General features: G+C 36.3%; 1 protein-coding gene across 1 annotated transcript; it reads right to left on the reverse strand.

The window, feature by feature from the left end:
• Positions 1 to 1,327: 1,327 nt before the first annotated feature.
• On the reverse strand, positions 1,328 to 8,523 carry LOC110881363 (cytokinin riboside 5'-monophosphate phosphoribohydrolase LOG3). The gene is made up of 7 exons (XM_022129646.2): positions 8,105 to 8,523; positions 7,750 to 7,847; positions 7,058 to 7,088; positions 3,979 to 4,078; positions 2,612 to 2,682; positions 2,324 to 2,467; positions 1,328 to 1,638 (listed from the first exon to the last, which is right to left on the reverse strand). Exons 1-7 carry the CDS (start codon positions 8,222 to 8,224, stop codon positions 1,546 to 1,548), a joined length of 657 nt encoding a protein of 218 aa, XP_021985338.1. The 5' UTR covers positions 8,225 to 8,523; the 3' UTR covers positions 1,328 to 1,545.
• Positions 8,524 to 10,786: the final 2,263 nt, after the last annotated feature.

The following is a 10,786-nucleotide window of genomic DNA, read 5'->3' on the forward strand; positions in this document are numbered from 1 at the left end:
TGGAGACGAGGCTAAAGTGGTGGGCCCCCCATCTGACTCTCTCTCCTCTTTTATATATATATATATATATATATATATATATATATATATATATATATATATAGGGGAAGGTTCATTTGAGAAGAAAATTTTATTGAGAAGAAAAAGAATAAAAGGGTATAATTGTAAAACATTAAATAGTTTTTTTCTCATCTCATTTATTATTATGTTTGACTAATTAATTAGTCATTAAGACTATAATCATCCACACTAAATATTTTTGCCTACACACATCAAAAGTTATCCTACACATTTCGAAATTTATCCTACACATATTGAAATTTATCCTACACGCCTCGTATTTATCCTACACTATAAATGAAATTTTATTTTTATTTTTTGTGAAAAATATATATCTTAAAAATAAATTACAAATTTAATATAGTTAATTATTAAAGATGAAACTACCAATTAATGATGTATGTAAGTTTACTAATATACCCTTATAGTTACATTAAGTACAAATATTAAATAAAGTCTAATGAAGCAGGTCTATTGGTTGAAATTTCTTCTTTTTTCTTCTTACAAAGAATTTCTTCTCATTTGAACCCTCCACTATATATATATATATATATATATATATATATATATATATATATATATATATATATATATTATTAATGGTGGGGTAGTCTTGGCTAGTCCCCCAAGAGGATGCTCCTCCTCCCGTGATGACGTGGCGCCTACGTCAGTGGCGGATCTAGGATTCCGATCAAGCGGGAACGTTTTATAAATAAGCGGTAACGAAATCGAAAAAACGTCAAATTTTTCCAAAATTTACACTAAAAATGTCAAAAAATTTCCGACCAAGCGGTAGCGGAGGCTACCCCTTGATACACTATACATCCGCCCCTGGCCTACGTGGCGGGTAGTCTCCAAGAGACTATCCAAACCATACCCACCGGTCTAAGAACTTGTTACACAGACACTTACTGAACATGTGGGTATCCTATTAATCAATGGATTCGCTTGTTTCCGCTAGATGCTTAAAGACAAAATATTAATGGTGCTTGCTAGATTTGAAGTTACACACATCTTTCTTTCTATCACATGATGATTAAAACTTCTCTTTGTTTTTGGTCCAAAGAGAATGTGGGTTGGACCCTTTGGTCACACCACCTACTCAAACCTTAACTATAACTTTGTGACATTTTTTTTTTTTTTTTGCTTCAATCATGTCTCTATTGTACATCATGGTTTTTCCATTATATACTACAAGTAATCGATGCATACGGACATAAAACATTTATCATTCTTTTGTACATAGTCATCGTTACAGGGACATATATAACATATGACAAGAAAACACATATAATTATATATAGTAAGTATCCTGACAACCTGTGAATTTAACCAGAGTTGCAAGTGAAGGGATTTACATGTTTAAAAAAGATTAACACCCTTCACATCAAAAATCTAATTAGAACAAAAGCCCTTTCAAAGTTAGCTACTTTTTTCTTTCTTTCTTTCTTTCAAGAAAAAAAATTTCCGATTTTGGTTCTTTGATCATCTAGCGATATCGTAGTCGGTGAATTCAAGTTGTCGCTCCATTTCCCAGTTTAGTTTTAACGCAGCTCCTTCGTGGCATGGTACATATTCCTGTTATTCATCAGTTAAGCAATTCGGTTTATTCGGCCAAACTGACTAAATTTCAACTTTAGAGTGACATGAAAGCCATAACATCTTTTTAGAAAGCGTAAAATGCCATTTTCGTCCCTGAGGTTGGTTTGGCCAGTTTTGTGACTTTCGTCCAAAGGTTTGTTTTTCCGCATCTGGATCTAAAAGGTTTGAAATCTTGTCATTTTCATCCGGCTCGTTAACTCCATCCGTTTTCTCCATTAGGTTAGGGGTATTTCCGTCTTTTTTGTTAACTTAAAAGGCAATTCGGTCTTTTTCACTTTACGTACAAGCATTTAGCATAATATAGAAGTATTCGGAAGACCAAATTGTCCTTTAAGTTAACAAAAAAGATGGAAATACCCCTAACTTAACGGAGAAAAATGGAGGGAGTTAACAAGCCGGATGAAAGGGCAAGATTTCAAACCTTTTGGATCCAGATGCGAAAAAACAAACCTTTTGATGAAAAGTCGCAAAACTGGGCAAATCTCAGGGGCGAAAATGACATTTTACTCTTTTGAAAAAAATAATTGGTACTCGTTAAATTTATGACTAGTCGAAAGATATATAAGGAAACTGATATGTTAAAAAAATTTAATAAATCTATAAAAAGTTTGACTTTTTAAAGTCGTTTGTTTGACCTAGAAAGTCAAACGATGAGTCTCACCTCCAATTTCCGAACCAAAACCTTAGCTGTCGGAGCAGAAACGATAATGTGGCGTGCACTCGGGCTAACAAAGCCTTCTTCAACCGCCTTATCGATAAATGATAATAATGAGTTGTAGTATCCGTCCACATTTAGCAAACCGACCTATAAGTTTTTTCAACATCTCAATTAGCTTTCGACATTATATTTTTTTTGAACGAGAAATTTCCATCACTGACAGACCACTGGAATATCATCGACATTATATAGCTATGTAAATTTGAAAACAGGTATTTTAGGAAATTTTACGGGCTTTTCATGAATGCCGAGTTGAGCCCATGTTATAACTTCAAGAAGCTCTTCTAGTGTGCCATAGCCACCTGCAATCAAATAAACATTAGTCAAAATCAGTTGATAATAACAGTCAACAATTTCTGCAACTTCCAAAATCAATTTTTGTCAGCACTAGTTCAAATTAAACAAGTCTTGTCCTATGCAAAGTTAGAAATAAAAAAGAGCCATTTATTGTGGTCTTGTTTCCTCTATTTTAATTTTGTGGGTCCTATTTAATATTTATTGCACCATAACCACAAAAAATATATAGAAAAAGATACAACTTTCATAACATGGGTCATCGTAGATTCCAGATATGGTATTAGCTGATACCTGACCTGATTACCCTAAATATATATAGCCGTAAACATTTTATTTTTATTTGTCCTTGACTACTTGAGTCATAGAGTAATCTACTAATTTACTAATCTTTGGTTTAATATTTCTCACTTGACAAGGTAATATAATTATGTAAAATTAAAAATAGTAAGAAATGTATTTGGAAGTCCAAACTGGTAATTTTTAACAAACTAACAGGTATACCTGCTACACGAGTGTTAATCACTAGACCAGTATGGGACACTGTTTTACAATCGGGTACGTATAGGACCAGATTCAAAGAAATAAGGTTTTAACCATTGATTTTTTTTTCTTGATTTTGAGTTTTAAGATGTTGATAGATTGGTCAACGGTCAACACACCAGGGTTTTAAAAACATGATCCTTTAATCATGAATCTTGGGGTGTGGGTTGTTAAAAAGATGTTCAGAAATATGAACCCAAACACGAGAGGGATATTTGCGGGTTGACATGAACGACCCGTTTAAACCAGATTTTATTATTATTATTTTTTTTCTTGCATTCTAAAAAATCAGAAACTTGTGGTCAATTTCTCTTTGGCATAAAATACCTAACCATGGCATTGACACATTTAAAACCAATAATAATAAACGGGTTAAATGGGTCGCGAACCCGCCAGGATGACCCAAACACGGCCTGATTAGCTAACGTGTTTGCGGGTTCCGATCATAAACTGACCCAAGCCTGTTTAGGCTAAACTCAAATTCGTGTTAAGTTTGTGTCGTGTCAAAATTCATACCTAAGTTTACCCTAAAAATTAACTGTCATAGCATGAAAACTTTGATCCCAAATGGATAATCTTTATGAAAAGTAAAGTTTTTTTTATAATATATTAAAAAGATTGATGACTCAGAAAAGTGATCAGTTGATCACTAAAGCAACTTCTCTTTCATCTAATGATGAATTTGTACACAGAATTTTAGTGAAAGAATATGAAGGCTTTTGCAGTTTTATAAAAAAAAAAAAAAAAAAAAAAAAAAAAACCTGGTAAAGCAATAAAAGCATCAGAATGCTTAGCCATTTCTGCTTTCCTCTGGTGCATATCAGCCACTGCTTTCACTTCTCCTACTGTTTCACCAGTTAACTGTACAAAACAAAAACCTAATATTCAAATAAATATATAAAAACATGCAAGTCAAAAACTTGCTATAATGATTTGTACAAAATGCATTAAGACTTGTGTGCGGACGTTTAGCCGAAACATTTCAATATAAACATTTCGAAACAAAAAAAAGGGAAAATCACCAAAATAAACATGGAAATCGTATAGGGTGCAGACGTTTCCCTCTAGGTAAACGTTACCTCTGAAAACGTCTACTTAGACGCTACTTGTAGAGGGAAACGTTTGGGACCCGTCAACTCTTGAGAGGGAAACATTTGCGCCCTAGACGTTTTTAGATGTAACGTCTACCTAGATGTTTTCCTGTCGCAAGACGGCTAGGTAGACGTTACGACTGAAAAATGCCACGTGTCAACATACTAATGGTCCAATTGCGGGTCCCGCTAACAGGGGTAACGAGTAAGGGTCTGCCTTTTCAACCACGTGTTACCTTCTACATCTTCTTGTTTTTCGTGAAACGTCTAGAGCCCATACGTTTTCCATGTTTGTTTTGACGTTTCCCATGTGGTCAATGGTTATTTTGGTGATTTTCCAAAAAAGGGAAAAAAAAAATATAGCAGTTGTTTGGATAAGGGTACAAGTTGCAAGGACCAAAAAGAAACAAATTCTCTTTTCACTCACAAAACATTATCAATCACATTACACCATGGCGGTGACATGGATCCTACATGGCATGATAAAGCCCCTTGGGGCTCCATCCACACCTCATAGCCTTAAGAAAAATAATGCCCCCACCATGGGCATTATCCGACACGTGGCAGTCCAGTCAGCATGGGGCGTTATTGCAAAAGTGGCGTAGTGAGAATAATGCCCAAATAATGCCCCTTCCAATCATTAAAGGAAAAAAAAAAGGAAACTAATTTCTCATTGGCCAGTCAAAACCCAGTCAACCCATCACAATCCCTTTTAGGCGTTTTAAAAAACACGTCAAATCAATTTTTTTTCAAAAATAACCCCCAAAACGCCCTATGTAATGGGAGGGGGCGTTTTTTTTGGATTTTTTTCAAAAATAATGCCCCACTACGGGTGGTCTTAGAAATTAAACATTACTATAAAAGAAGTGTTTCAAACCATCCGGTTCAGATGGGCTCAATCAGACCGGTTATTTAGTCGGTTTCCGGTCTGACCCGTTGGTCCGGTTACGAAAAGAGTGGTTTGAATCAGAGATCGTTGTAAGCTTCTTTTTCACGCCTGGTACCTGGATGATGGGACCATTATTGGAGATGCTACTCAGGTTGCCAAGGCTTTAGACATCATTAGAGTGGAGGGCCCCTCCTTGGGCCTCCTTCTCAACATTAAAAAAACTGAAGTTTTTTGGCCTACATGCGACGGGGTGAAGACTCAAGAGGGTTTATTTCCGCGGGAGATTGGTAGGCCGGTGCATGGTGTGAAACTTTTGGGTGGTGCTGTCAGTAGAGATGGGCAGTTTATTAGTGGGTTGGCCCTCAAAAGAGCCAAATGTGCGGTTGAGCTGATGGGATGCCTCAAACGCCTTAAGGACCCTCAGAGCGAACTCCTCCTGCTTCGTTCGTGTATGGGGGTTGCTAAACTGCTGTTTGGGCTTAGAACGTGTCAGCCTTCTTATGTCGGGGAAGCCGTCTCTGTTTTTGACATGGGGCTTCGGAATGCGATCGAGGACATTGTTGTTTGTGGGGGTGCCTTTTTCGGGGACCTACAATGGAGGTTAGCTTCCCTCCCGACGCGTTTTGGGGGGCTTGGGATTTGCTCAGCTGAGGATGCCTCTTCCTACGCTTTTGTGGCTTCAAGGGCCCAATCTTGGGTTCTTCAAGACCACATCCTTCGCGAATGTGGGGGAGAGCTGTTGGACTCTGATTACAAAGGTGCGTTGGAAAATCTGCATAGTTCTCTTCCTGATCTTGATCTTGGCGGTTTCTACATTAAAGACACCGCCCCCATTAAAGCCCAGAAAATTCTGGCGAATGCCTTATATGGTGAAATCGTCAAGACAGTTGAAGAGAAGTTTGCCTTTTCCCCTCGTCAGCGAGCCGTGTTTGAGTGTTTGCGAGCCCCCCATGCTCAAGATTTCCTGTCTGTTGTTCCTATCGAAGGTTTAGGGCAATGTATGTCGGCTGTGGAATACCGGGCTATCCTCAAGTACCGTTTAATGATACCCCTGTTCCCGGCTGATGACCCGTGTCCTGTATGTCGGAAGTGTTGCTTGGATTCTTTTGGGGAGCATGCAGTACATTGCAAAGAATTACCGGGCTTTAAGTATCGACATGATTTAGTTCGAGATGTGCTGTATGATGTCCTTAAGCGAGCAGGTATCTCGGCAAAAAAGGAAGCTCCGGTGAACTTCTTGACTGATCCATTAGAAGGGAGATCTACGCTACGGCCCGCGGACATTCTTGTTTTTGGATGGGAAGGAGGGAAACACGCGTGTGTCGATTTGACAGGTGTGTCCCCCCTCGTTGGGTTAAGGGACCACGGGTTTGTGGCGGGACATGCGATTACCAAGGCAGAGGCGGGCAAAGTAGCTAAACACGAAAAAGCTTGCATCGAGAATCAGCATGTGTTCGTCCCGTTCGCTTTCGATACATTTGGCGCTCTCGCCCCTGACGCGGTGCGGTTCCTTAAGCGGGTTCAACAGGTGGTAAGCAGTAACACCGCACATGTTAAGGGGCAGAATTTTGTGTTTAGCAGGGTAGGGTTTGCTATTCAGAAAGGGGTAGCGGCGCAGCTTGTTGCTCGTCTACCTACCATTAGTTTGTAATCGTATTGAGAAATGAATAGTATTGTAAAATTCAAAATTAAAAATAAACATATTTTTCTTTAAATTAAAAAAAAAAAAAAAAAGCCATGAATATTACAAAAAACTTACCAAACACTACAAGATTTCTATTTTTTATTATTATTAATAATAATATTTATGTAATGAAAAGTTTGAAGACTTTTTGTGTAAAAATAGGAAGGCATACATACCTCTTTAGGCATGAGTGTCTTGGGAATGACCCTGCAAAATAGAGCCAATAACATTACAAAAATTAATATAAATATATAATCTCTTAAACATTTGATTAATATAATGTTTAGTATTTGAAGTTTTCAAGGTTATGATTATACACACACAAAAAACAAAACACACTCATGGGCGGACCTAGCCTTTGCCAGGGTGGGCAGCCGCACCCCTTAGGGCATGTGTAGTCATAAAGCCCCCAAAGGGGCGTTATGCGCCATGTGGCATGCCACGTCACCCCGGGGCTTTATGGGGCTTGAGGCCGTCGTCATAAAGCCCTATCTCCTCATAACCAAAGTGTAAAATGCAGGGACCAAAGTGTAAAATGCAGGGACCAAAGTGTTTTAATGCAGGGACCAAATTGTAAAATGCAGGGACCAAAGTGGAAAATGCCCACCTTCTCGCGCCGCGAATTTTTTCACGCCGGTTCTTTTTTTTTTTATCATGGCGCCGGGGGGGGGGGGCGGTGTGGGCGGCGCCATACCGGCGCTATGGCCATGGTCGCGCCCCACTACGTTTAACCTTAAAAAAAAATTTAGTGTATATTTTAGGCAAAAAACCCGACCGTATCCCTTGAAAATATGGTTGAACATCTCATCCGCACCCCCAACAAAAAATTTCTGGGTCCGACACTGAACACACTTTGTCTTAATCTTACCCAATAACATGGCGACCACCATCATGAACAGCTTGTGAAACCAATCCCATTAACCCAATGCTACCTCCTCCATACACCAAATCAATGTTTCTTGAAACCTGCAAATTAATACCATGATCACTGAGTCAACTCGGTCATAACCCAGTAAAACAAACACACTTTCATCTTTTTGGAGCATTAGAACCCTTCAAGATTGAAACTTTATAACAAAGAAAACCAAACCCACAAAAAATCTTCAACTGTTTTGCTCATTAATGACTGATGAGACAAAATCTTGAAATATAAGCATGATTTCAAGATTACAAATCTTGAAAAAAAAATTAATAAAAATAAATTAATAAAAATAAATGAATACCAATTCTTTTCCAAGCTCAATTGCAGCATCTTGATAGCTGCTTTTCTTGCCTTGGCTACTCCCACAAAAAACACAAATTCTCTTGAACTTTGACACCATCATTTCACTATTAATCTCCATTTTTTTTGCTCTAAAATATGTTTGTATCCACTTTTCCCCTTGTTTGTAATAACAAATTTGGAGGAAAAACCAAAAAGATGTGATGTTTTGCTTGTTGTAGAGTTGTAGTGAAGAACACACAGTAAAGACACTATGCTAGACACACACAAGACCCAAAAAGAATATTGTGTTTGATGGAAAAGAATAGGTGAGGCACAAGTAGATATTAATAGTACTCCAATGGATTTGTGTCAAATCAGAAAATGAGAGAGATTTATTTGTGTGTGTGTGTGTATATTTAGTTGTCCTTTATATGGCTTTGCTTTGGGTGCAAATGCTTGTAAATATACAAGGTGTTCATGGCATGTGACTAACCCCACCCCCACTCCCTACTAAGCTATAGCCATACAGGGATGAGTATTTGGTACCGGGTATCGGTATCGAACCGGTACCGTACCGGGTATATTGTACTGGTATTGGTACCCACTTTATTCGTTTTTTGGTATCGATATTTACGGGTAAAACACCGGTAAGTACCGGTACTGGTACCGAACCCGGTATCAGTACCAAACGGGTATCGTGCTCATCCCTACAGCCATATTCTACAAAATTGGATTTTTTAAGATGTATTTGAATCGGATTCGAAAAACTAAAATTTGAACAACAAACTTGAATTTTTCTGACCGGGTTGATGACTGATTCGTTTCATATTTTGGTTATTGGGGCGGATTTGAATTTGTAATTTTCGAATCAAGGAGAGTATTTGAATTTGAGTTACACAAATATAGATTTTATCTATTATAATATGGTTTATTTAGTTCTCGTATTATTTTTTTCTCTTTTCTTTTTTCTCTAGTTCGGTTTATTTGAATTGACTTTTGGATACTAATATCATGTATTATGGTGTATGATAGTGCTACTGACAGCTGGAGCCGTCTCCGAGAACTCTCAAGAATATTTAGGCCCTAGTCGATAAAAAGAATTGATCCTAAAATTGTGGTTAAAGGAAAATAAATTAAAAAAAATAAAACCTTGGTGGTGAAGCCAAGACTTAAACTTGGTATCACTACATCACCACCAACACTTTTTTTCATAATATATCATTAATAATTAATAATAACTAATAAGTACATATATTAGTTCTTCATGTCATAATTGATGTTCATTATTCATTATAGATAGCTTTAAATATAGATAAGATTATTTCTAAACACAAACAGTTACATCTTATTTAGAGTTTAAATATTATAAAAATTTTAATTTAACATGTGCATGGTCAACCCCCTCTCACTAGACACCTGTATAGTCTACATTCTATATGAAACACTCAGTTTAAAATATTTATCCACTTTTCTCAAGCATGCTTCTTCCACTAGGGATGACAAACAAGCAGGAGAAAATGCCAAGATCAAAGGTAAATATGAGAATGGACAAAATGCCAAACTAAGAGAATTCTTTTTAACAAATGAGCTGAGTTGAGCTTACAAGTTTTGAGTCTAGCCTTTTCAAGCTTTACTAAAGCTCGAGATGGATTTGTTTTCAACTCGTTTATTATTTATTATTTTAATTTATAGACATTTATTTAATATTTTATGATTTAATTATAAATATGTAACACGAAATATATAATTTAGTTATTATTTATATAAGAAAGGGTAAAATGAGAACCAGCTTGAGTTGTGAGAAACATGACAAATAGGTCTTTCAAAAGTTTTTTTTCAAAAAAAAAATCTCAAAAATCTTTAAAAAAATCATTTGTTCAAGCAAAAAATAAGAAAAATGTCGTATACAAAAATTTACATCGAGTGTAAAAAAAATATTGGTGATGTAAAAAATTTTTACATCGCCATAAAATTTTTTTACATCCAGCGTAACTACCGACTCAACAATTTTTTTTTTTGTTTTTTGTTTTATAGATGTGTTTATCACATTTTAATCTACGTTTGTGCAAAAAAATGGTGCCCAACTCGCATGGGAAGTATGAGTTCTCATGGTTCTCACAACTCGTGATGGTTCTTAATTAAACCGAATCCTTATTATATAATACATACATATATATTTACTATATTAATAAAAAACAATATAACTAATAGACTCGTTTAGACTCGAGAACCAGCTCAAGCTCGATAAATGAACCTTCGAGTCAAACTCATTTATGAAACTAGCTTATTTTAGAGGAAGATACGAATTGGATTAGGTCTAAATGATTGAAGCTCATCCGAGCCTAAGCCTAATTGTCGAGTCCAATCCAAAATACATGTCATCAATACAAGTGTATACCAACTTATTTAGTTTTTCTAACATTTTAAATCAATTAAATTATTTCCTTACTCAATCCAATTATATTAATTTAATTAATCTAGCTCCATAAGTTTCCTCCTTGTCTAGAGAAAAAGAAATAAAATTCCCCCAAAGATGTCCAAATTCTCATATATGGAGTAAAATATGATTATGGGAGCATTGTTAATGATGACCTTTGATTTATAGAAAACAGAAAAACAACAATGCAATTCAACATAACCTTCGAATAAAAACTATTAGTCTCACTAAAGTGTAGAAGAATTCTTCCGATGAGAGACTCGA

The sequence above is a fragment of the Helianthus annuus genome, chromosome 1 (genome assembly GCF_002127325.2).
Source record: "Helianthus annuus cultivar XRQ/B chromosome 1, HanXRQr2.0-SUNRISE, whole genome shotgun sequence".
Taxonomy (NCBI): domain Eukaryota; kingdom Viridiplantae; phylum Streptophyta; class Magnoliopsida; order Asterales; family Asteraceae; genus Helianthus; species Helianthus annuus.

Bases quoted from the DNA above. Each gene is read 5' to 3' on its own strand.
- LOC110881363 (XM_022129646.2), bottom strand. From the start codon at position 8,224: ATGGAGATTAATAGTGAAATGATGGTGTCAAAGTTCAAGAGAATTTGT. The intron at 7,848-8,104 runs GTATTCATTTAT...ATTAATTTGCAG, and splicing joins TTGAGCTTGGAAAAGAATTG to GTTTCAAGAAACATTGATTT. The intron at 2,683-3,978 runs GTTTTTTTTTTT...ATTTGATTGCAG, and splicing joins TGCTTTTATTGCTTTACCAG to GTGGCTATGGCACACTAGAA.